The 27,146-nt window shown below is 45.4% G+C and overlaps 1 protein-coding gene across 2 annotated transcripts in view; it reads left to right on the forward strand.

The window, feature by feature from the left end:
* Window positions 1-25,761, forward strand: part of Pka-R2 (cAMP-dependent protein kinase type II regulatory subunit) — a 148,466-nt gene extending 122,705 nt beyond the window's left edge. For both annotated transcript variants that reach the window (XM_070540940.1, XM_070540939.1), the window contains exons 6-10: window positions 1,912-2,235; window positions 5,345-5,419; window positions 10,653-10,718; window positions 14,535-14,586; window positions 19,840-25,761. In XM_070540940.1, coding sequence (XP_070397041.1) covers window positions 1,912-2,235; window positions 5,345-5,419; window positions 10,653-10,718; window positions 14,535-14,586; window positions 19,840-20,039 — 717 coding nt within the window. In that variant the 3' untranslated portion in view covers window positions 20,040-25,761. The remainder of the gene's footprint in view (window positions 1-1,911; window positions 2,236-5,344; window positions 5,420-10,652; window positions 10,719-14,534; window positions 14,587-19,839) is intronic.
* The last annotated feature ends 1,385 nt before the right edge of the window (window positions 25,762-27,146 follow it).

The raw sequence follows: 27,146 nt of genomic DNA on the forward strand, positions 1-27,146 counted from the left end.
ATAGGCCGCGCATGCGCTCGGATGTGTGCTGGCAGTCATGCTGCCATGACCGTGCTAGAAGAAGAGACGCGCGCCAACCCTGCCCCCCACTTCCCCACTTCCCCTCAGGTGCGCTTGATCGCATTACTGCGAGCTCACTCTCCTCCCCCTTTTCCCATTGCTCGCACGGGAAGGCTACGCGCGTCAACCCACCGTCCTTCTCGGCTCGCCCTCGCATCCAAAGCATACAGCATGGGGGATGCGACAGGATCTTATCGCACTTGGAACTTCATACGGAACATGATGGTGCTCCCCCGGCAATCTCTCTTAGTTGTGCGATTTCAGAGGTTCATTCGCGAGAATGCAAGTGACCGCTTGTAATTCAGCCACTTGACCATCTGCATCCGCAGAAGTTTTCATTTATTGTCTCGGTATTTCTTCGTGGCAGCAGTGAAATTTCATTATATTGAAATCCTTTATCATCACACTTTGTTATATTGAGGTTCTAAATAGATGGTGTCCTGTTGACAAAAAGGTATAAAAAGTTAAATACTTAGTTATATAGAGAGTTTCGTTATATTGAAGTTCGGTATATCAAGGTTTAATTGTAGATGGGCTTGCATTGACCTCATTGTGTCTGCCATCGGGGGTCACCATCATGTTGAGAAGCTGCGTAAGCAAGAAACTTGAAAGCACAACAGGCGCGTTTTGTGTCGAGTGACAAATCGATAGCATTGATAATCCAGTGAAAAATGGTCGTTATCAAAAAGCAAAACAATGATATGGTGCACTGACATCACAGTGGCTTCTGTGTTTGATGCTAGCACAGTGACTAGCGTTGCCATTTTAGTGATCTTGCCACTATATTTAGCAACCTTTTGTGTTGTGACATGAAAGAATGATTTTGTGACATTTTAGCAACCTTGAAGTTTAAGAAAGTTGGTTCCAAAAGGACTTTCTAGAGCACATTTTATTATAAAAAGAAACTAATGTAGGCAGCTAAAACTGGCTGTAGGGAATATTTTTATGCAATTTCCATCGCCGTGGTAACGTGCCGAAGCACTTGTCACACAATTAAGTTCTTTTGCGAGTGCTAAACACTAAAAAACTTGCAGACATAACCCAAGCGAAGTGCGTTATCATGCTGGAAAAGTCGTGTTATTTGTTTTCTTTCTAGCTGCACTGTATTTTTCACCTTACAATCTCAAGCTAAGTGTAGAATTCGAGCTGTGATGATGTGTTGTTTTCACAGGTATCAGTAAAACAAGAGCCCTCCGCACCCTATGGGTAAATTCACTCTGAAATTCATGACATCTTGCTGATCAACTGACGATGGAGTTTCGGTGCGAAATAAAAAGATGTAACTGACTTTCATTTTCTGTTGTAATAATCAACCTCTAACGAAGACATCAACAAAAATAGTTTAAAATGTATACTTTATCAGTCTAAGCTGGTTAAGTGTTTCTCTTCAGCACCCTTTAGGAGTCGATGACTGCATACATGTTCGGAGCAGGCTTCCGGCAACGTTGCCAGCTCAATTTCAGCTGTAGATGGGGTTGTCGATTCATCTTGTGATAAGCTGAGTGAAAGTCAGTACTAGTACTCACTGTGTACTGAACGTGTGTACACAGAGGACACACCAGACAGGCCGGAGAAGGCACAAACTATCGACTGCTTTGTGACCATTCAGTAGTCATAATTGACTTGGTCACAATTGAGTCATTATTTTGTGCCTTTTTGTCCTGACAGGTGTGTCCTGTGTATTAGTAGCAGCACTCAATTTCTCTCTGCGCATTACAAGATGAATGAATGCCAACTAGCCCATTTCCCTGCTCTACTCTAGATGGGTGTCAAAAACTGGTGGAGTGCAGGTAGTCCGAGGATGGCCAGTTTCCTGCCCACTCCCATACCCTCATTGTCACTTCCACACAGGTCAAGCCAGGAGAGGTGGTGATCAAGCAGGGTGACGACGGTGACAACTTCTACGTGATCCAGACCGGCACGTACAACATTTTTGTGAACACAGACAGGGAGCAGGACAAGCTGGTTGGCAAGTACGAGGGATCGGGCAGCTTTGGCGAGCTGGCTCTCATGTACAACATGCCACGAGCGGCCACCATCACGGCCGTGACAGAGGGCTCCCTGTGGGCAATGAACCGACAGACCTTCCGGCGCATCGTGCTCAAGAGCGCCTTCAAGAAGCGCAAAGAGTACGAGAACCTGCTTGAGAAGGTGCCCATGCTCAAGTCCCTGAATGTGAGTGTGGAACTTCCCTCTCAGTTTGTCATTTTTGTAAATCTGTCACACACTGTGTGCTAAAGGCTCACTGTGACTGTGTAGCATCTCCAGTGACAACGTGCTAGTGACTCCATGTGAAAATCTAGTGTCACTAGCTATGCTGCCGCAATTCGCCACTACTGTAGCGTCACTACCTGGTGACACACACTGTGACTATATAACTTCTCTAGTGAAAAACATGCTAGTGACTCCTTATTACAATATAGTGACTAGCTATGCTGAGACGATTCACCACTAGCATAATGTCACTAGCTGGTGACACTACATTCTCCACCTGATGATTCGGACCCAACAGGGACTGCCAGAACGACCGAATAATTAGGACTCCCAAATACCGCATTCGCCCCAAAATGAGCTACTTTTTTTTTCACAAGTGGCTAAAAAAGCTGTGCCGCAGTCTTGGGTCATCACTTTCAGAGTTCCTTAAATTTTCCATGACTATAACGCAGGTTGCATCGGTGTCTAGGAGCGACTTCATTCTTGGCACGGTGCCAAGCACACTATCTTATGACATATGATTATCAGAAACGTTGCTTCCCATTGATGCATCCGGTGCTAGTCACATGAAATAAATTATTTTTTCAATGTGTTGGTTCACGAATACAACTCAGGTTTGTCAACATGTGTTGCTGCACACACATAGGCTTGACCTTGGCCTAGACATTCTGCAGCCATGATATTTTAGCAGTGCCTTTTATGCTATTGCTTTTCTGGTTGGAGCAATGCTCCGCATGCATTATTAACGGGATCAGCTGGCCATGAACAGTAGATAAGAGTGGCATAGAATCGAGCAGAAGGGGTCGCTACAAAATCACAGCCCGTATCTTGACCATTGTCGTGCTGTTGCAACAGATGGCCAAAAGTGCAGTCAGTGCATGCACCGAATTCGTTTTAGCGACTGCTAGATCAACTAGGCTTGGCCAGTTTCAGTTTTGCGGAGTTCCGCTGACATGGTCGGCAACCATGCCATTGACATCTAAAAATGAAAGTATTGGGCTTTCTGCTTGACTTGGCCATATGCACATGGTCGTACAGTCCGAGTCTGAATTATCGCACGATGCACTGTAAGGTGCCCAAATTTTGGTCGTCCTTATCTATGATGCTGTGGCGGCGCTGAAGGGCTGCCCAAATAATTGATTGTCAGCTGTATATCGCACACACAACAGGAATTGTACACAACAGTGGGTGTGTCATGTACCAGCATACAACATTATGTGTCATGCCCTAGCATACAACATTATGGCAGCCATAGTGCGTCTGGCAGGTTGTGCTAGATGTGCATCACTCACTAGAAAATCTATAGTGATGCACATCTGATGCTAGTGATTCATCACGCTAGTGATCTGATGCTATTGACGCGGTGGTGATGCATCGCTAGAATAGCATCGTTAGTTGGTGACAAATAACAGTCGAACCTTGCGGTCACAGTGTCACATCCAACACAGATATATACGTTCATGATATTCAGCATACATTATAAGCATATGCAGTATACATCCGTTGATTTGATCCCAGCCGAAGTGGCCGCATCGTAGTAGTTGAGACTTTAGTGGCTGCATCGGTCTTGGTGGAGCCTATACAGTGAATGTATTGAACATACATCAACTCCCATCGAAAACGCCTATTTTTGGCCTGCATAGGAAGGTTTTCATTCAGTAACCATAGCTCACAATGTCCGATTATGGTATTGACCCAATTCCAACAGGAGCCTAATTTTCCCCCCTTTTCAAAAATAATAGTGCGGGAAATTGTCTGCGCAGTGCAACGGGACACATTTTTAAAGTCGCCTTCGTGGCGTTCGTATGCTTTGCCACAGGGCGCGTACGTACTGCAGCGAAACATTAAAATAGTGTGCGGTGAAGCTGACTTTATGAAACCGACTGCCATTTTTCAATGCATGTTAGACTTATGCACATTTTTCTTTCTAAAAGATTGGATGTGTGTTAGATTTCTATTTAATCTATGAGATTTAATGTAATTTCTACTATAATTTTCTATTTCAGACGCATTGGAAGCGGGTACGATTGATGCGGTGGCATGTTAGAGTTGGGAAAATAGTACCGAATGAATCAGTAATGCGTGCCGGTGTTTTTTCTGCATCTTGTTTAATTCGACCCGCCGGATAATTCATTTAACTTTGCCGGTACCATAAGGGTGGAATTGAAGAAGTCGACTATATTCGTTACATGCTGACATCAACGAAAAATTTTTATATACAATAGACTCGATAATTCGGCTCCGGTTGATTCAATTTTTTGGTTAGTTTAATAATCTCTACCAAAGGTCCCGGCCTGCTACCGTGCATTTCTCTCTGCCCAAACATTCATTAATTAGATTCTGAAATTGGCCTCTGTTGGATAATTAGAGCTTGACCAGTCAGCATTCACACACCTTACCCCTATGTGACACCAATAGTGACCACATTAGTGGCAGCATGTCTCGGCTGAGCTTATTAAGAGATGGTGAATGCGTCGAACATACATACTTTCTCATCGGAAACGGCTATCTTTGGTCTGCCCTAGCAAGATTTTCAAGCAATAATGGTTGCTGAATTTATCCTATTCTAACATGCGTTTTTTTTTCCTGAAGAAATTGGGCCGAAAAGTACCTGTCTGCTGTAATCAAATACAAAACTAAAACTTCATTAATTTGAATTAACAGAAGTCAGCTGTATTGTGACATTGAATCACTAGTATGCTATTTGTCATTGTGTCGCTAGCGATTCTATATAGCTAAAGTTTTGCTAATATGCAATGGATCACTAGGTATGCTATAGTGTCATAGTGCATCACTCATACACATAGAATGACTAGTGATGCTATATTTGTGATTGTGACAGTACTGTCACTAAACAGTAGCAGTGCGCTATAATATTGACATAATGTGGCAGTACAACTAAACTGGGTAATTACGTGGTACTACTGACACATTGTGACCACATTGTGTCACTAGCAATGATGTACTATGACACGGAGTCGCCGACTAGCCCAGCAGTGCATGCTTTTAGTGGCAGCGAAATGGTTTGCCCATGGACAGCGCACTCATTGAGTTGGTCTTTTCTGCACAGCACTATGAACGCATGAACCTGTGTGACGCCCTGATGCCGCGGTCGTTCAAGGATGGGGACCTCATTATCATGCAGGTACGGCCTTATAGTAAATGATTTTTTCTGTGTCGTGTGCAGGACGTTTAGGTGTGACTGATGTAGATAGGCTGGTGCACCGTGCATTGCCGATGTGCCGCCATACACTCGAAGCTCATTTAAGCGAAGGTAAAGGGGAAGCCGGAATGAATTTATGTATGCATTACTTTGTTATATTCATTCTTGCCCTTTACTGCGATGTGCCCAGCCGGATGCGCAACTTTAACAATGCAAAGAAGACAGCTATGCGACTCGCAGAGCTGCTACACAGCCACATACGCAATTAAATTTTGATAAAGCACCAAGACAATCTTCGGCCCGTGCAATGCACGACTTCTGCGCACCTGATGTGACACCTTTTATGATAGCTGCCTTCTGTTCCCATGTGATGTTCCTTCTGTTCTGCTTTACGCTTGGTTCATCCATATTGTTATGAAACTGGGGAAGCGCCAATGCAGTTGAAGAGAACAGCTGTGCAGCAAACGGTCTGTCATGGTCGAGCAGCATGTGGCACCAAACATGGTGAGCCAACTACGCTACCGATCCAGGCTAATGCACCCCCTTCGTGCTCCTCCGCTGTACGTTAGGAGGCTCCAGCTTGGCTTGGCCATTTCGGGGCCTCCAAGATTTCACTAGTTCCAATGCCATCTCGGAGGCCACACCTATGTACCCCTGTCTGCTCGGCGGGCCGCAGTAAGAGAAGTGCAGATATTTGTTCAGTGTGAACACTGATTCAAAGTGAAGGAAAAGAACTAGGAAACTTACCAGCCAGTGTGCAACCGGTACGGTGAGCAACATGGCAACAAAGAATCTCAAGCGGAAAGTCGGAGAGGCTGAGATAACCTCATGGGTGGTGACAGTGCAAAAGAAGCCTGTTACGAGTAACTATTAAGAGGAAAAAACGAAATCAGGAGGTAAACAATTTATGATAACTCAAAGGGAAGCTCATTACTTTTCGAAGCGAGATCAGGATGCCTTAAAACATGCACTTATAAAGCGAGATACAACTGGAAAGACGGAACATGTGCTTGCTGCGGTAAAGCTAGGGTAATGAGGGAGCATGTTTTATTGGAATGTGAAGATATCTGCCCAGCAGTGGATTTAGGCACCTCTGGCCTCCTTGAAGCCCTTGGATTCAGCGAGGGCAAGGGGAAAGTAAACATGTCCACAATAGAGATTCGTAAGAGGCGATTCGAGGATTGGTAGAAAAGAAGCAGGCAAACGACAAATAACGGAGGTACACAAGAACAAAGTTCTCAATAGGGGTTCAGAAAAATTGGTACAAGAGCTTGGTGGCGCAACCCACCACCTCGTTCCAAAGGGGCACTCGTAGCATCCATCCATCCATCCATTCATCCATGGACTGGCTGGTCTTTTGCATCGGACCAGTTGCCATCACACTTGTCTCTCTTCTCGCTGCACGACATCGAGCAAGCTGGCAAAGTGAGCTGTGCTCCCTGCAGAAAATAGGGCTTGTTCTTCCTCTCTACTACAATTTATTTCTCTCATAACCTCCAAAAATGCACCGGTGCAATGTTGGAGGCAGTGCCAGCCTCTACAGCGTGCCACACTGTGGTAAGCTTGATGCCACTGAGCTTGCATGCAGCTACAAGCGGCGGTGAGGAAGACCAATGTTGCTCGATAGCATATTCGGCAAAGAGACACAGGAGTTATGCAGTGCCAAATGAGTGTCAGTACCCGTGGAAAGCAATATGCTCGGTGCGCAACGGTTGGGTATTTTTGGTTTCAGAAACGAATGTCATTAGTTATATCCATTGGCAGGGCAATATTACTTTGTTAAAACGCAGTTTTCAATGCATAAATCTGTGTGGGGATTTCAAGGAGAATTTCATTTCCATCATTATGCAGTAGACCCATTAATTCGTTGCTGGTTAATTAGATATTTTGGTAAATTTGATCCTGCTCTTTGTTCCTGGCTGGCACCCACGCATTTTCTGGTCCCGGAACTTAGTAACTGCGATCCTAAAACTGGCCTTCCCCAGTTAATTCGAACTTCACCAATCAGTGCCTGACTGCTATTGTTGCTCCAAAAGTGATCTCTTTAGTGGCAGCATGTTTCTCGGGAGAGCTTAGGGGACAGTGACTGCTTTGAGTTCGCATCATTCTTTGTTGAAAACGCTCATTTTCGGCCTGCCCTAGGAAGACTCACGATTATTATGTTATTTACCCTATTCTAATGCACCTTCGCCCCATCCCACCCCCTTCCCTTTTTTTAAAAGAAAATTGGGCTGAATATTGTTTGCACCGTGCTTTCGGACACGAAATCGAAACTGTCTTTGCAATGTTTGCCTGCTTTGCCGCATAACACGTAAGTACTGCGGCGAAGCTGATTTAAAACAAACCATATGGCGAAGTTGACTTCAAAAAACCGGCTCCTACTGGGCAACAATATTTCTTGCTAAAAATTCGAGTACATGTTAGATTTTTACTTCATTCAGAAGCTTTAATTTCATTTCTGCGTTAGTTTACTACTTTGGATCCGTAGAAAGTAGCCGTGCGTTTGATTAGGAGGCGCGTTAGAATTGGACAAATACTGTCAAACGAATTAGCAGTGTGTTTTGGCGTTCTTTCTGCATCTTGTCTAATTTGGCTTGCCAGATAACTCAAGTAATTTTGCCGGTCTTGTCAGGATCGAACTAACGGAAGTCGACTGTCTTCATTATTTTATTATATCCTGCTTTGTTACAACAAGGTTCGAGTGTAAGACATGGACATTTTACACGTGTGTTAGAGTTTCTGCAGCACTGACAGCATGGACCAGGACAAATTTTTATTCAACTGCGAGGCTTTTCTTTCGAGGAATCCACATCGGTTTCCATTGTAGCAACTGCTATGATTGGGTGGATGTCTCATTCCCACTTTGTTAATTAACTGACAATACAGTAAAAGCTCGTTAATTCGAACCGCAAGGGGAAGCCGCTTCAGTTCGAATTAACGAAAGTTCGAACTAACGAAAGTGAAGGAGAGCAACAGTACACTGCGATTTGGAAGCAGTAGGGCATGTCAGAAATTTGGCGAGTCAAAAAATGATGCCGTGTGCCGCGGGCACACGCCATCTTCGAGTCGAAGCTTTGGGTCCGACTGTGCCACACCACCGATGTCCAATGAAACGAACGTTAGCCGGGGCTTAACATCATCACAATGAATCGTGACGGCCGATGCCTCCTAAGCTGAAAACAGAGGTGCACAACCGATGAAGACTGCCGAGACAAAGACGCTGAACATGTGAAGGTGGCGAAGGCCCTGATTAGTTGGTTCTTGATTGCAAGTGCAGCTGCGACATACTTGATTCGCTGTGTTTTGGCGCTTGCCGTGCCATCTCCGCACAGCATTAGCAGCTGTACAAGATTTGCGAAGCCTCCGAGATTCGCAGCGGGCAAGAAGTCTCGGAGGTTACGTAGAACGGAGAGGTGGCAGCCGCCGCTGCCTTCTGGCTGACCCCGCGTCGGTTAGATTTTTTTTCCGATTTTGCCTTCTCTCGCCGTTCTCTCCGTTTCGGAGGCAATACAGCCTTGTTTGTAGGCAGTAGGCGCGTTTCTCTGGCCGTGGGCCAGGCGAGCGTAGTTCGAATTATCCGGGAAGGAACCTTCTCGTGTTCGAATTAACGGACTTCTTTATACATAGACTTCTGTGGAGCTTGGCCGGACCAAATCGTACAGTTCGAATTATCCATAAATTCGAATTATTGAAGTTCGAATTAACGAGCTTTCACTGTATATGTCAGCACTCTTTTAAGGGAGTCGAGTGGATGGCTGAACATCTTTTTTACTCTTTTGTGAGCCCATGTTTTGAATTATAGATAGACATTTGTATAAGCACTGTCCTTAAATTAAAAGTTGGGACCTACAAAATGTTCTTTACTTGTCTGTCTTCCTGTCACAACTGAAGATTGTCACCTTTGCAATTATTTTTGCCATCCCAGACAGAAGATCAACATGTGGGACTGCCATCCCCTTTCGCCAATTTTCACTCTTGATAGCAAGTTGGTTAGATTGTAGGCAGCTCCTAAATATGGACCGTCTACCTTTTATTGCAAGTGGCAGTGATAAACTAGTTGTGGCTGACCAGCAGAGCAGCTTGATGTCAACTTGGCTCAGTCAGCAGGAAAGTTCTCCTATAGTTTGCGCCCAGCCGATCGTTGTCTTTATTGACGGTGATTGCCTGCTTTCGTTTGTGGCACTGCTAAAAATCAGACTTAATTCCTCACATTAGCAGTGGAACATAACCCCTTTTTGAGACCTGTGCTTATAGTAGCAGGATTGTTTTCTTATCTTTTTATTTCATTATATTATGTTGTGAAGAATTCTGATATGGACGTATTTAATCAGCTGTTCGTGGGCTGATTTGCTGCTTGCCATCATGTTTTCCCCCTTTTTCATTGTAATGCTTGTTTTATGCGTTGTGAGTAAAACGAATAAATGAATGAATGAATGAATGAATGAATGAATGAATGAATGAATGAATGAATGAATGAATGAATGAATGAATGAATGAATGTGCCTGTGCAATGGGGCCTATCTCCTTGGCTGGTGGTTTCAACACGTACCGCACTCATGGAATGAAGCCCCACAGGGAAATTTTAATGTAGTGCACCAGATAAGTGCAATTTACATTCGAGAGCATCTGGTCGCTAAAGATTATGGAAGAATTCTGATCTAAGCGCAAGAGCTGAAATTATGCGATCTAACATGAACTCAAGGCAGTGGAAACAAAGGTACATGCCTTAGCCCTAAATTGACGCATTTTGTTCCATGAGAATAGTGCTTGTGTAGCGCTATTATAGTCTCTTATAGAATCCTATTGAACTCTTATAGAACTCTTAAAGTCATGTAGGGGCGCCACGCTGAGGCTTTCTTGCCATCTTTTGATGGAAATGGCGATGACACTAGTTCTGGGATAGGCTGTTGCCAACACTGCAAATGTAGTTATGCTTTCATGCCAATTCTGAGTGATACAATCTTCAGCACTCCCCTTTCCCCCCTTTCTTTTTTAATCAAAAGAAAGTTCACGTAACAATAGGGTGATACGTATAAAGTACCTGCTACTTCACCTACTTCCAGAGAAATTTATGCATAGGATGGGGGGGGGGGAGGTGCAGCAGCAAGGCTGCACGTGTTGCCTGGGATAGTATATTAGCAGTGGCCGCTGTGGGTCTGACTTGAAAATTTTTGGCCAAGTTCCAGGTTGGTAATTATGTTTGCGTCCTTTTCAGGGAGACGCTGCAGATGGTATGTACTTCATTGAAGATGGAATGGTCCGCATCTGCGTCAAGAAAGACGTGAGTGGTCAAATGATGCCTTTCACTGTGTGCTGGTGTCAGCTGTCAAACTTGCATTCATTAACAACACCATGTAGACATGATCTAACAAATTTTTCACACCCCACTGCTGGAGCCTCTTGGAAGACGGAATGATCCTCCATGCATATGCATACCTCCCCCACGAAGGGGGAAGCCTAGTCGAAAAAGCCTAATAGAGATCACTAGGACAGACGTGATCTATCATGCATGCTTTGAAATTATTAAAATTTGCAGAAGGAGCTTTAGGTTGTCTTTTTTTTAAATAAGAGGCAAATATAGTTGATTGCTACTAAAATCACAGGCATGCATTCAAGGGAAGGGGCTGCAGGTTGTTCCCAAAACTTGTTGAAGAGGGGTGCATAAGTGTCTCGTAGAATCGGGTATTTCAGACAACAAGCAGGAGACAATGAAAAGCAAATAGTTTAGCTTTTAGTGAAGCAGTTTTAGTGAAGCAGTTTAGCTGTGTTAGTGAAGTTAAACACATAGAGTTATAAGTGCAAGTTTCTTCCTTATTTCTTGTGATAAGCTCCTGTTTGATTCCACCCGAGGCATCGGGCCACTTTGTAGCTGGTTGTTGTGGGGAAAAAATTCAAGAGGGAAGGACATTCATGAAGAGAAAAGCAGGATGGAGGCTTTTGAAGCCTTATTGTCGGCCTTTCAGAATAATGAACAGTTTGCCATGGTCCCCTGAAGTTTGTTATACTGACATTTCACTGTTTCACCAAAAACATGAAAGCAGACCTCTACGACCATGGTGACTTCCAGTTAATGGCGTTGACAAACCTCAGCACATTTCACCGGGCTGCACACTCGCTTGCAGGATAGACCCTGATATCACTCTTGGAGAAGCCTCTTTGCCCGCCCCTTTTTCACTCAGAGCTGAGCGTCCCTTCGCAATTCGTGTCGCACTGACCAAGTCTTTGTTAGAGCAACCTGTGCATAACCATGGTGTTGAGATCAACGCTTCAGCGACAGCGTTCTTTCAGTAATAGATGCCAATCTCGAAGGCCATGCATTTGTTGGTAGCTTCAGCCAGCAGCGATTGTAGGAGCCGGAACAAGTCATGGCTGCCATGTTTTGAACACTCCACATGCTTTCCGCCTTGCCACACACAGGTTGTCCAAGTAGCAGGGCAGCATTGCTTTCAACATTGCAGCCGCGAGTGATCGCACTAGCATCGAGGTCACTAGCCAAGCTACAAAGCCACTCCCTCGCACTTGCTCTCCTGCCCGCTGCTACTTTGTTCTGACTTTGTGCGAGCCCAGTGGACAGAGAGTATTTTCTTTCTTCTCACATTTGGGACGCTGTCAGTGATGCATCAATGTGGTGACAACGTAATAATTGTCACTTTAAGTATGACGATTGGCTCTTTTGAGCAGGCACAATCAGTCTACACGCTGCGACCAAACAAGGCCAACATGTGAACCCACAACTTAGACTTAGTGAGATCGCGGCTTGATAAGGACGCTCGCTTCATGCTTGTGGGACAGTGAGACATACGTAGACAGATCGTCACTGCCAGGCATCTATAAAGTAGGGGCGTTTGCACATTCCACAGTTCAGTTTCCGCTTTCCAAGTGAAATTGTCTGCAATTCGTTACGCTGCAGAAATGAGCAGTGTCAACTTTTTGCATGACTGGAAATAGTTATGAACTTCTTAGGTCATGGACTTTGAGTCTCGCATTCGGATCAGTTGTCTGGTTCAGTGCCAAGCACACTTTCTTGGCATATTACTACCAGTAATGCTGTTGCCTGTAAATGGCAATGTGTCTGGTGCAGAGTCACGTTAAAGTGATATACAGAGAACATCACTGCCACTTTAATAGAGTAGTTTGCTGGGCCAGTTGGTGCATGGTGAATGTACAATGGCTTCCAGCAAGTAGCCACCACCACCCCTACCAAGATTTGTGGAATGTTTTCACAATAAACTTCAGTTGTAAGTCCAGCGTTGTCCTGTCTGTTTCTACTTCTTGTGCTCGCGTCCGTACTTGCTGGAAACCATTATAGGTTCACCATTACTGCCACTATTTTAGAAAGGCTCTATGTGGACTATGCATAACCTGCAAGGTTCTGTTTTCATGATTTCACTTATCTAGAAACTTTTTGTGGTTTTTAAGGCTTTGAGTTCATGGGGTCTTACTGTGTATAAACGCACATGTGAAAGTCGTGTACCTTGGGTATTATTAATTGCTGTACTGTGAAAGGGAAAACTGCCCACCATGCGAGACTTAAGCAAAAGTGTAAGAAACCCAGATTTGCATTTCTCAAGAACAAAGCTTCTCATGTGATGGAAATTTTATGCCTCTTTAGGGATCAAACCTGGCACTAACAGGGGTGGTTGTTTTTAGGGGTAGGTACCCTACCGTCTTAACAAACAAGGAGGTCAGCCGATTGCAGAGTGCGGCTGCATTAATCGGCAACTTAGAGACGCTTGTGCAGTCGCAACTCGTGATAAAGTCACGTACAACACAGCAATATACCTTCATTATACCCGATATTTGCGATTAGCACACATTTGTTGCACGCTAGCATTGCCAAGAAACATCTTAGATTTATTTTGTTAAACAGTTGAAACTCGATTTAACGAAATGATGACCACGCTCAGATTGTTTCGTTAAATCTGGAAGTTCGTAAAATTGAGAAAGAAATTTTTCGGTCCTTCGAAACCTAAAATTGTAATGTAGCGACACACAAAGGCTACTGCAGCATTGTATTTGCTGCTAATCCAGCCATCTCTTGTGTAAATCGTGAATTAACAAAAGTAGTCACCGCCACCCCTACCGAGGTGGTGTTGAGTCCGCTGTTACGTACATGGGCGCAGTGTGCAGTCTTGTCAAAATAAAGGTAAGGCGGTGAATGGGGTGCCTAGATGTTTTAAACGCAACTAGCTCTAGAGCACACGCTCGAAGAAAAGCCATCTGTGTCAGAAATCGCCTCTTTTTTTGTGCATTTGTTTCAGGAAGAACTTCGTTAAATTGTGTTCGGCCAAGTTGGTTTTGTTAATTCGGGTTGATGACAACGTTGAACCCTGTGGGTACCTGCTGGGAAATGGAAATTTCTTTGTTAGATACGGAACTTCGTAAGATTGGGTTTTGTTAGATCGAGTTTTAACTGTATCCTATAATCTTGTTATATGTCGGTGTTCACTACATAGAAGCTCAACTGCGTGGCTTACGTTCTAGCTACATGCTCCTAATGCGTGGGTGACAAGTTTCCCAGTCGTTAAGCTTCCTTGATCTTGCGGTTTTTTAGTGGAAGTGATTTGCCATAATAACTGCAACACTCTGTCATATTCTGGAGTGTGATTTGTTGTGGGTTAATGTACCACGCACTCTTAATACAGTAAATGAAAGGATGTCAAGATGTTTATTTCAGCGTTGCTTTAAGACCTGTAATGGCATGCGCCCGTAAACAGCACACAAAATGAGGAATGGCAGTAAGATGTACACACAGCACAAAGTGCTATGTTGTGCATTTTAGACTTGCAATGTTAGCGTGAAGGTGAAACTGATGCAGGCATGATGTGCTTCCTCATGTAGGAGGTTGTCAAACCTCGCTGTAACAAACATGGATATAATAAATTAGTGAATATAATGAAATAAAGAAAAACATTTCTAATTGCTATCACAGTTCAACACATATACGTATCTTTATAATGAACACTGGATATAAGGAAGCTATTTTTGTGTCAGATGCAACTTCGTTTCAATGAGCTTCAGCTTTATAATGCATTTGTGAGTGGGTCAGATGGCGGCTTGCGCCCATTTGGTGAAGTTGTCACTGTGTTCTATGCAGGGCGGAAGCGAGACAGAGGTATCGAGGATCGGCAAGGGTGGCTACTTTGGAGGTGAGTCGTGGACACTCGCTTAACACTTTTGTGCTGTACACATTTGGCACGGCTGCCATAATGTTGACTGGTTTGTGGTCAAAAGAACCGAAATTTGAGCAAGTTGGTTGGTGGTTTACGGTTATGGAAACCACGCACAATGAGGACGAAGAAAGAAGTCACACAGGGCAATCGCTTAACTTTGTTTACATTCTACTGACGGAAAACACTTTGCCTAAATACGGGAAGAAAACACGCAAGCTCAGATGTTTCAGGCCAAGAAGACAGCAGAAAAGAAAAACAAACTCCGAAAATGAAGGCATAAAATTATATGAAATCTTAGACGTGGATACGAGAGACATCAGATCCCTTTCTGTTCTCTTCTTAGCGTGTGATAGCTGGGCTTACGTGTTTTTTGTTCATACTTGAACAAACTTTTTTTCACAAATAAAGTGCAGTTCAAGTTCAGGGTTTGTCCTACGTGATTTCTTTCTCCGTGCTCGTGGTTTACACTATTTGTAACAATGGTTCATGCTACACCAGTCGAGTAGTGTCTTCATCATAGTCCTTCCAATTGCATTAAGACGTACTGGTGGGCTATTTGGTTAATCATGATCGAATATGGCAGCACACTTCAAAACAAGGCCGTAACACAGAGTGAACAAACATGAATTGTAATTGCAGCATGCAGTTTGAGAAGTGTAATTAACACCTAGAGAGACAGCCCTGTGCAACGCTTTATTCAGAAATGGTTCTGTTTTAAAACAAAGTCAAAAGGATCTGCTGCTTTAGCACATAAATTGTAATTTGCGGTGTTCAAGCATCAGATTTTTCTAAAACAATATTTACAGTCTGCCATAAATACTTATTTGCATACTAAATGTGCAAATAAGTATTTTATGTTGAAATCACTCTATGTCTGCATGGATATTTTGTATTTTAACAAGTAAAGCATTGTTAGTAAATGATTTGACATGAATCTTAATATCTCGGACCTGCATTTTGACGAGTTGTTTTCTGTGTCGTCACATCAATGATTGAAGCTTTCCAGCCCTTAAAAATGCCAGTTTACTAAGCTTTCTTGACTTTATAAGATGTTCAGTGCTATTGTAGTGCCATTCTAGCAAGAAAAAAAATGGAAAAACTGGTTCACTGCAATGTGAATACCATGGTCAAACAGATGTGCCAATTGCACCAAATTGCACCAAGAGCAGTGCTCCCCACTACCGTGCTCCAAATGGCATTTTAGCAGGAAGTTGCGCCCAGCCTGTGCCAAAGGAGCCTAAGAGCGAAAGCCTCTTCCTATTCATGCTGCCTGTCTAGTAAAACTGAAGCCAGAACCTAAGGCAGACACTGTCGTCATCGTCATTGTCTAACATTAACATCATCATCATTGTCTGCGACAATGGTGATGATGTTAGTGTTCAGATGACAGGGATGATAGCCGATGCCACTGGTCGTGTCGTCCTCCATTTCCTGCGTTGTGCTCTGGCAGCAACTGTGTATTGCGCGGTCGTGTGCTGTTGTGTGGACCATATCCCGAGAGAGAGAGGAAGCATTTATTGCTAATGAGGCGGGGCTACTTCCTCGGTGGGCGAAGCTCTTAGTTCAGGGCCACGTTGACACGCACCACTCTGCATGTCCGCTGGATCAGTCGTCACTGCTCTTGCAGGTCTAAGCTGGCCGGCGCAGAGAGAGAGAGGTAATTTATTTGAATGAAGGCAGAGAGGTCGGCCTGATCTAATGCGCTCTAGCCTGCTACTCTGCACACAGGGGGAGGGGGAACAGGGAGATAAAGGTATGATGAGGGATGATGATGACATAGAAAAAGAGATGCGCAACGGTGAAAGCAAGGTCAACATTCTGATAATAAACATTCTGAAAGGTCATTCATGAAGCCACTATCTGATTCCGTGTCTAGTTGGTAGTCACCAGTTTAAGTGAACTTAAAGGCGCTAGGATGAAGCTGGTGTGTGGGCCTCTCCTGCATGAGCAGCATAAGCGCCAAACAAAAGCTTGATAGCATGTAAAGAGCTATGATGAGCGGCTCCAGCACCTGGTCAGCGCAGTCTCCCAGAAGCAACGTGAAGGTGAAGGAATAGGGGAATAGCCCGGAGGGTGTGGGCATTCTCAGGTGCAGTGATGTGCTGTGGGTTTTGCTCCACAGCAGGGACAGTGTGAGGGCTATTGTGTGGGGTTGAAGAGGGGAAGGTAAAAGAGACCATGGGAATGAGTTAGTTTGTAGCTCTCACCATCTACTTAGGGCAAGTAGTGAAGGCGGATCCGGATCATGAGATGGAAATAATCAGAAGAATAAGAATGGGCTGGGGTGCATTTGGCAGGCACTCTCAGATCGTGAACAGCAGGTTGCCATTATCTTTCAAGAGAAAAGTGTAAAACAGCTGTGTCTTACCAGTACTCACCTATGGGGCAGAAACCTGGAGGCTTACGAAAAGGGCTCTACTTAAATTGAGGACGACGCAACAAGCTATGGAAAGAAGAATGATAGGTGTAACGTTAAGGGATAAGAAAAGAGCAGATTGGGGGAGGGAACAAACGTGGGTTAATGACATCTTAGTTGAAATCAAGAAAAAAAAAATGGGCATGGGCAGGACATGTAACGAGGAGGGAAGATAACCGATGGTCATTAAGGGTTACGGACTGGATCCCAAGGGAAGGGAAGCGTAGCAGGGGGCGGCAGAAAGTTAGGTGGGTGGATGAGATTAAGAAGTTTGCAGGGACGACATGGCCACAATTAGTACATGACCGGGGTTGTTGGAGAAGTATGGGAGAGGCCTTTGCCCTGCAGTGGGTGTAACCAGGCTGATGATGATGTTGATGTAGCTCTCACCACACGATAGCATCTTCTCGGTTAAGGGGGTGGTGTGGGGGAGCATCTCCTGCTATTTTTGTAATGTTGTAGAGTTTCAGTGTAGTTCAGTGGTTCTCTCGGTGCGTCATCTAGGTTGGACAGCTATTCCAATGGCACCCGTTTAGCGAGCTCTCTGGCTACCGCAGTAGGGCATTCATTACCATGGAGAGAGGCATGTCCAGCTATCTAGACGATACACACCCTGTGTAATGCTGTGGGGTGTGAAGGTGAAAGGATGTGGTTTGTGTAGGGTGTCACCATCCCTTGCGCCAAAATCCTGCAGTCGGTTTGTCAGTCAGTGACCACTGTGATGGGTGCATCCCGTGCCCGTATAGTTGAAGCATGTCTGACGGCTAGTGCGATAGCAGCCTCACCCGCCATGCCACTGTCCACAGTGTTGAGTGTGGCCGAAGCCCTCAGTGTGTCTGGGCTATCTAGTACGACTAGACACAGAGCAGGTCTCTGTGGGTACCGGGCCACATCGGTGTATAGGATCAGTGTGTCGGACGTGTCATCTTGAAAGCGATCTGCATTGGGGACAGGATCTAGGTGTGCAGATGGCTCATACTTTTGGGGGTGCTGTGTTCTCATCGATCAGTTTGTGTTGAAACGATAGACAGCACGAACGTCACTTTGCTCGCTGCCGTGCTTTCTCACCAGCGTTTTGACGAGTGTCCACAGTCATCGTGTGTGATGTCTTCATGTTTTCCTGTGCACGCTGATACCATGCTTGTTAATTTAGTTAATAAGCGGGTGTTCACAACTTTATATGGGCGATAAAACTACTGTTCTCACTTTGTATAACTGTATACTAATTTGTTATTGCAATTGCTGCTTTGACTTTTCGGCAAAACTGCAGCTCTTTTTAAAATGTACGAATTAAAATAAAATCGTGTTCAGTTCACCACTACTCATACTTCTCAGTTTTTCCTATTTCTTGGCTCTTGCGTTTCCCAGCTCTTACATTTTTATTTTTTTACGGTCCACTGAAAAACGTATCAGCGGGGTTCTACCGTATTTACTTACTATTTTAGTTAATACGGAGACCATATGGCATATACAGATGTACATTCAACATTGCACCGATAGGTCACATGTGTGTTTCACTGCTGTGAACACTGGGTACATATTTTAGTGTTTTTCATATCGGATGACTTGTATGAAACAGGAACATTTCTAGTTCATCATAATTGCAACAGTACCACAGGATGTCACTACTGGTTCTGCTATCCCAGTGTATGCATGCACCTGTATGTCTGCTACACAGATTCTTTTAGTTAGCTTGCTTTTTATTTGCACTATTTCTTAGTTTATAAATGCTCTGTTGTCCTAACCCTCATTGTAGGTGGGCTGCAGTGCAGGTGAATCTTCATATAAACATAAAAGTAATGAATTATCGGATATAGCGAAGTAAATCTAGAATATTTATTGCCAATATCAGCATATGTGCTTATAATGAATGCTGCATGTGACGAAGATATTCCTAATAAAAAAATTGGGTTTTACGTGCCAAAACCACTTTCTGATTATGAGGCATGCCGTAGTGGAGGACTCCAGAAATTTCGACCACCTGGGGTTCCTTAACGTGCACCTCAATCTAAGTACACGGGTGTTTTCGCATTTCTCCCCCATCGAAATGTGGCCGCTGTGGCCGGGATTCGGTCCCGCGACCTCGTGCTCAGCAGCCTAACACCATAGCCACTGAGCAACCTTGGCGGCTGAAGACATTCCTATATCTAATGCAACTTCGTTTTACTGAATTAGGACTCCATGATGAAATAACGAAACAACGCAGATGTAGAGCTTGACTGGTGATGCTTTACTTCACTGAGTATTCTGCTGCCACATAGCAACACCAAATATGCAGGATGTGAGACAATGTCGATTACTGCAAAGCAAATAACATTTCTCTTCCAACACTGGATATGTGTTCTGGCAGCAAAAATTGTCAATTACTGACGAACTTTAAATGATGCATTGTGGGAGGATGTGTGCATCTTGGCCAGTGGCTTAGCTTAGTTGGCCTGCACTTGACAAGTCAATGTGATGATCTCTGCCAATTTCATGGTTGCACATTAATGACTATGCAGAGAGCGTGTTAAGAATTTCTCACGACAAGTGATAAACAGGCCATCATAAATAGGCTTTTCAGGGGTCTCATACTCACATTTCTCTCTTTAGACCCGACTGCAAGTTTTTTTTTTTGTGCATGTTAGCGGGTACGTTTACATGAACATAGGATATAGAGAAGGTATTTTTAGTGCTGAATGCGGCTTTACTATAGCAAGGTTTGACTTTAGTTGAGCATGCTCCATGTGGCTGTCTTGCAAAGCTGGTCATGTGCCGTTGCTGTCACAGCTCTTGTAAGCATTGTCATTGCTGATGTCTCTGCGTCCATGCAGAGCTGGCACTGCTTACCAAGAAACCCCGTGCTGCCTCGGTGTACTCGGTGGGGCCCGTCAAGCTCGCCTTTCTCGACGTCTCGGCTTTTGAGCGGCTCCTGGGGCCCTGCAAGGAGATCATGATGCGCAACATCGACCAGTACGAGGAGCAGATGGTCCAGGCCTTTGGTGCCAAGGTCAACGTGGCCGACCTCCGATGATGACCCTGAACACGGCCCTAAAATTTACCACCACCACCACCACTCCTCCCTTTATCCCTCGTCACCCCCTTACATCTCCCTCTCCCCTCCCCATCCCCCCTTTTACTCCCGTTAACTAGTCGGTCGCGGCTTGCGCAGCCCTGCTCCCTGCAGCGGCCACTGCTGTCGCCGCAATAAAAGAGGAGCGCACCGAGTGTCGCCAGAGCGCCGAGAGCTGTGTGGAGCTCACGACTTGTGGCGTCTGCACTGTGTTGCTCTTTCTCATGGGTCAACAACAACAGCAGCAGCAACACGAGAGCTGTTGTGGCGGCCCCTGGCGTGCGAGACAGAGCAGAGAGAGAAGGCGCCGGGGCAGCCGGTGACCGCCTCGTCGCTGTTATCATTATCGTTACTCTTACTCTGTGGATTTTGAGTGAGGCGGGCGAGCGCACTACTGAAGCTCAGTATGACAAGTGCTTCCACGTTGGGGGCAAGTCGCACTCTGTCCTGGTGGAAACTTGCAGGAACCGACAGCAATGGTGTCCCCTTCCCTCTTCCGGCCTCGCAAAGAAAGAGGGACACGGTGCAGCCTTTGCTGTCGGGCTCCCCTTTTGGTTGCTTTTGTTTGCCTTTCCTTTAAGTCGGTTGCGGCAGTGGTGAACTGCCATTTCATACGTCGCCCGCAAGACCATGGTGTTGAGTGGGTGCCTTGGCCAGACTGGCACTGACTGAAGTGTGTCAGAATGGCAAGCATCCTTTCTGTTAAACGCATGAGTTGCAATATTGCCACCCCTTGTCACCGGATGGCTTCTCTGAGACAGCCTAATAAGCCCTTGACCATGGTCTTTGGGTGCTAGAGTGCTCGCCTCACTTAGGCATTTATAGCTCGCTCAGCGGCGCCCTCTTGTCACAGCCATGCTTCCTCATAGGGTTGATTGGTGTCTGTACACCTCATTAATATAGTTTGTGGAACGAACTGTGCATAATGCATAGGTCATTGTGTTTGGTGACGCCACCAGTATTCTTTGCACCGACTAAGGCTGGTGCAGTCAAGTGTGCATGCCAGAGTCCTTTGAAGGCATGCTGTTCCGCTGGGGTTTCATGCAGTGTCGGAATGGTAGCGATGACTGCACTGCATGTTTGATGCCTCCTTTGCCTTTGTTCATTTATTGGGGGAAAATGCCGGGACTTTGTATTTAGTTCCCTCCTCATTTGGAGACACCAATGTTGTAGGGCTGTGTTAGGCTAAGCAAAGTTTTGGGGTCGTGCTATCAAGCTTTTAGTCGCGATTAAGGGTATGAACTGCACCTCTTCTCGTGCTGCCAGGGATGTAAGAACTCATCTAAGCAAGGTTTAGAATGATGCATGCCCTCATAAATGTTGCAATGGTGTCGCAGCGTCCAATAGATGATTGCATCTCTAAAGATAGACCGTCTGTAAGTTCTGAACTGGCACACTGCTCAGCAGTCCTAATGGGCATGCTGTGTTTTTTTCAGTGAAGTCATCATTTTGGTTTTGCGTTTTACTAGTTTAAGTGGTGAATAAGATGAGGGTCGTTGTGCTCATTATGCTCTCTGTGCAGTCTACAGAACTGGCAGCGGGATAATGTCGCAGGAAAACTAAAGGATGCCAGAGTTGGTTTTGATTCGCAGCCAGTGACCACAGCACCCCTTCATGTCGTGTACAAATGGATATTGTCGCGTTTCTATGGTGTGCGAGCGCCAGATGTTGTGAATAGTTGCTGCGGGAGAGACAAATTGTTGTTACCTTTGCTGGTTGCTTCACCCGTTTTTGTGCGGTGTGTTACTGGAAAAGAAGCACAGTTGATAGGAGCAGCGTTTGCCGCAGTTGTTGGAAGCGCGACCAGTGGCGTGCTCTCAGGTTTACCTAGCTGCATAGCAACATATACTGCCTTTAGGGGTTAGGGTGGAAGCCAAGTATGGTCGTAAGATAAGTGCATCCTGTTGGGGGTGTGGGCGTTGCACCTTTGCTTTACTGTTGCACGAAATTTGCATCTGGGGGGCGAGGCAGTCGACACAGTCGAATGCTGGAAGCATCTCGAAGCACACCCTACTGGCAGGTTGCAAGAATGATGTTTGATTGCTAGAATGTCGTTGATCTCACATTGATTTGTTGCCAGCTCATTCACAAAACCTTAGATCAGCATGTAATGGACCGTCTGCTAAAGATTGTAGGTGGTCCAGAGAAAGCCATTAGAAAAGCTTTGAAATTTTTTCTGTGCGTGAAGAAGGCTACGTACGTATCCTGGCTGTGTATATGTCATGTTCCCATAGAACTACAAACCAAACTTGGGGACACCATCAGTGAAAAGGATGGTCTCTGCCTGTTAATAGGTTATTTTAATGGTAGCTGAAGTCTTCTCCACAACAAGCCCAACAATGTTGGACTTGCACAGTTGTTTGATAATAGCATTAATAAGAAACCTTATGCTGACGAAATCAGTTTGTTTGATGTCGTAAGGTAACAGTCCACTTTTTAAATTCAATTTGGTGCTTCCAAGTTGAAAGGAGAGAGCAGCTTGGGACTGTCCTGTGACTCTGGTTGTCTAGCTTAAGCAAGAATCCCTAGTCAGTTAAAAATTTTGCTGCTGGTATGAATACCGGTCCGGAGCTGTAGCAGAGCTCGCAGTTGGCCTAGAGTTGCTCCATTTGTATTTCTACTGATCTGCACGCTGGTTTCGGATTGTAATACTGTTTGGCAGAGAGATCTTATTTTGCTAGGAGTTGAAACAATCCTAGGTTGAAAAAAAAAAGAAAAATCTGTATTTAGAGGCTGGATCGGGGAATGCCCATAAATAATGGCTGTCGAAAATGGCACGCACTTGGCATTCATTAGCACTTGCTTCGGTCAGTACGAATGGTGTGGGTAGGAAATGAATACACATTCAGTTATAAGTGTGTTGGCCCATCTGGTGTACATTAGAGAGCCTCAGCCTGTGCGGGATGCAATACAGTTTACAGAACACCGCAACACTGGATACACAAAGCTATCCGACAACACTAATGGTGCAGTGGGATGCCGAATTCAATGAAAGCGCACGCAACTATAATTGCAACAACCATGTTTTAGCTGTTCCATTTTACCTAAATTGCTGTCTGTCTAGATGGTAGCACAGAGCCACAGAATGCATGCTTCGAAGCTGAAAAATTCCTCTTGGTTTGTGACTTAAACTCTGGACTAACGCTGTAAGTCTCTCTACCATCTATGCTAACCCTGTGGCTAGCAGATTGCAGGGCGAGGCTGAATTGATCAATATATGTATAGGGACACAAACAATTCACCCTGCGAGCTGCTGCAGAACCGTTTTGCCATATTTACCTGTTACGAGGCGTTGGTACTGACAAGTATTGACACATAGTGATTTGTTTTCTCCGTCTGCGAGTGCAATACGTACAAAATTATCTCCGAGGCCCTGTGGTTGAACAAAGTGGCACATGATGATGCAGCCAAACCTGCTGCAGCTGCCGTCAGAGTCTGGTGTTTGCAGTGTTTTGTTAACTGCATTACGGATGGGCCAAGACTATTTTGTAATACCAACAGATAAACTAGCTAAAGTGGCACTCGAAATTGTAGCAAAATGGTTGATTAAGTGAGTTGATGTTTCTTTTTAATATGCTCAAAGGGAACCAAAGGCACGGGAAGAACCACACAGTACAGACGCTGGAAGCACAGTTGCCAAATGTTCATCGGTTTATTGCGCCGGCGGTTTTGTGTGTCGAGATGCTTCCCGAAAGATGCAAGTTGCTGGCAGCAGTTGAGGTTGTGCACCAGCCTTTTTGGGCGTTCACTTTTGTTAAGGCTTAGCTTCGTCAGAGCACAGAGCGATCACTGGCGACCTCCACAGTAGTGCTTTTCTTTTTTTAAGAAATAATTTATTTGAGCCAGCATCGGCAGTAGCAGTTCACACAAGCAAAAAGCTCCGCTCGGCACCTGTGTGCGTCGCGGTGGGGCTGCATTTGTCTCTCTATACGGTACAGTTGAATTGTTGCGTTGTCGTTATCTAATTATCTTTTGTTGACATGTTTATCATATTTTTGTTTAGTATGTGTTTTTTTTTTCTCGGGCATTCATTTTCCCGGTGTGTTTTCTTGCCAACACAAGCTGGTGGGGGGCTCAAGCGCCCTCTGTCCTCAGCACTTGACGCGTGTCCGACAACCACCTCCCATCTCCATGCCCTTCCGCTTTTCTCACTCCCCCTTGTCACCTCCTCTGCAAGTTCCGGGCCACACGCACCCCCGCCTTTGGTGGGGATCGCATTTTTTTGCTGTTTTTGGATGTAGAGTCGCCCATGCGTAGCTAGTTCAACGATGAATCGGGCAGTGTTGGATTTTTCGTGGGGGAGTGTTATGACGAACACCGTTGCCTGTCTCTCCCGCTATGGGTGTGTAATGTTGCCGGTGTGTGTGTGTGTGTGCGAAGAACTGTGTTCTATCATATTATTTTTGTTTGTTCTTCTCTTGTGTACTGCGCTATGTGCACTGCTTTCTTCATCCTGCTGTCATGGATGTATGCATTGTTTGTCGTCATGCCTTTTTCGACCGCTTTGACGCGGGAGACCACCACACTGGACTGTTGTCATGCCCGCCTATACTGTTCAATCTCTATCTCTTCGTCTTAGTTGTCTGTCCGCAACGGGCTGGGCCCTCTTTGCCAGTGGCCACGCATGCACACAAAAGCGGAATCGCTTACCTGCCGCCTTTGCCTCGAAACTCTGATCTGGACACCTGTCAAATATTGCCACATTGTCAGTTATGATTGGCTCGGGGGCTGAGCACTCTCCGATTGGCTCGAAACTCTAACATGGCGAAATTCGAGTGTCCAGGTTGAGCATCTTCGCTGTTCTGGCCATGTCGAATCGGCGATTGCCTCAAGTATCCGATGGCACTGCGGGTGAAATAGTTAAAAACGAAAAGGATAAATACAACATCTGCTCTTAACTGACTCACTGAATTTGACAGTTTCTCTTATCCCTCAAACTAGGCAGCATCTTTGTATTTGAAAAAGTGCATGCAGAAAGCGCACAATGAAGCACCTTTCACCGCACAAGTATGTAACCTGTACGGGATAGGACACTGCACGTGTGGATTGTGTTAATTTGCTTATGTACAAGACTGCAGCTTTTAGTTGCATCAGCGAAATAGAAATCCTGTCGTTATCCATGACCCGCCACGTGGCGAGACGGTCAACGCACGTGCACAGTTGGTGTCCCTTGAAGGCGTGCAGAGAAACGTGGGAAACTAACACATGTCCTCCGAGATCGGACAGCGTGCGGGTGATAACGGCGCACATGAACTCAAAGAGGCGGTGGCTAGCACTCGTGTGCAGTTTGTCAGTAAGCATTAGTATTTTGACCCAAATAGCGAAGCTTAACTTTTGAATGGAAGTTCTGCTGTTTTCGAGTGCAGCTGAGCTTGGCCGAGGGGCGATTCCGCAATGAACTTTCCAGTCGTGCTTGTGCGCATGCGCGGTCGCTGGACCCTTGGGTGCCCGTTCGACCACCGAGCTCATTCCAAGTGTTCTTTCTCCTGTGTTCCTCACGTGTACGCGTCTGTCTTGCGCACGCTGGAAATAAAAAAGAATGAAAAAAAAGTATGGCTGCCGCTTCTCCGGCAGCGGGACCGAGAACCCCTGGTGTGTTCATTTGGCGCTCAACGAGCATGTGGCGTTGACGCACGCTCTGCTCAAGTAGTCAAAATGAAATAAAGAATAATGAAAACTGAAACGGCAGCATCCGTGCCTTCCTACTAGCAGAGGTGAAGCCAGTGCTTGCGTCAACCGCAGCCTGCGCTTTTTCTCCCGCTGTATATGCTAGGGCAATAGTAAAATAATGCTTGTATTTGCTGACAAATTACGGTCTTTCACTGAGTATGCCTGGGCGTCGGATAGAGAGAGAGAGAGCGAAGAGAGGAAAGGCAAGGAGGCCAATCAGACGAGCGTCCGGTTTGGTACCCTACACTGGGGGAAGGGAAAGGGGAACAGAAAGAGGAAAGCGGGATAGAGGGAACACTGTATGCATGCAGCAAAGTGCCTTGAAATCGGTCAATTCCAAGCAAGTGCTCTGCCAATACATTAGGCTGCCGTCATTCTGCTGTATGAAGCTAATCTTGGTGCGTCCCCATAGCTGGTGATGCACGTTGAAGTCGCCCGTGATGACCAAGGAGCCAGTGGGCATCGGCAGTACGTTGCAGTACGTGGCAGTATATTTTTAAGCTATAAGCCCAGTCGTTCTGACTTCAGTGCGAATAGAATGCTGCAGGTGAGCCATGATGCTTACTCAAGACTTAGCAAGTACTGAATTGAGAGCATCCCAGCACTTGCATTGCACTTCACGCTGACGGAGTGTGCAGGTCGTTGGAGTTTTCATATTGAGTCCTCGCCTAGCTAGCACAAAAGAGATTGCATCTCTACCGATCCATAGAGACGAAATGATCAGGCGTTTTGTTTTTAAATATTCACTAAAAGTACTTCCAGACGTTGGGGATATCACGGGTCTGCGCATTCCACCACCGGCGAATGATACGCGAATCAAGCGACCCAGAGGATATTGCCGAAAAATTCGGGCAGAACCCGTCTCGTGATGAATGCCGACATTAGTGGGATTAGCGTTGAAACAATGTAGCAAATGTATTGCCACCCACCACCAAAACCTGTCGATAAGGCGTGTGTGCAGCCGGATGGACTCTTCGAGGTAATTTTGAAAAAAAAAGTTTAATTATGGGGTTTTACATGCCAAAACCAGTTTCTGATTATGAGCCACGCCGTAGTGGGGGACTCCTGAAATTTCGACCACCTGGAGTACTTCAACGTGCACCTAAATCTAAGTACACAGGTGTTTTCGCATTTCGCCCCCATCGAAATGCGGCCGCCGTGGCCGGGATTCGATCCCGCGACCTCGTGCTTAGCAGCCCAGCACCATTGAGGTGCTTTTGACGGTTGAGCCGAGTAGAGATAGAGATACGTAATTTATTAGAAAGGCCGGCCTGAGCTAGAGTGCTCTGGCCTGCTAATCCCAGTAGAAACTCGTATATTACTTCTGGGGCACAGCAAATAATATGTGACCATATACATTTACATCATTATTACAATACGCAGCAAAAGCACGGGCAC

The sequence above is a fragment of the Dermacentor albipictus genome, chromosome 6, assembly GCF_038994185.2.
Source record: "Dermacentor albipictus isolate Rhodes 1998 colony chromosome 6, USDA_Dalb.pri_finalv2, whole genome shotgun sequence".
Lineage (NCBI taxonomy): Eukaryota > Metazoa > Arthropoda > Arachnida > Ixodida > Ixodidae > Dermacentor > Dermacentor albipictus.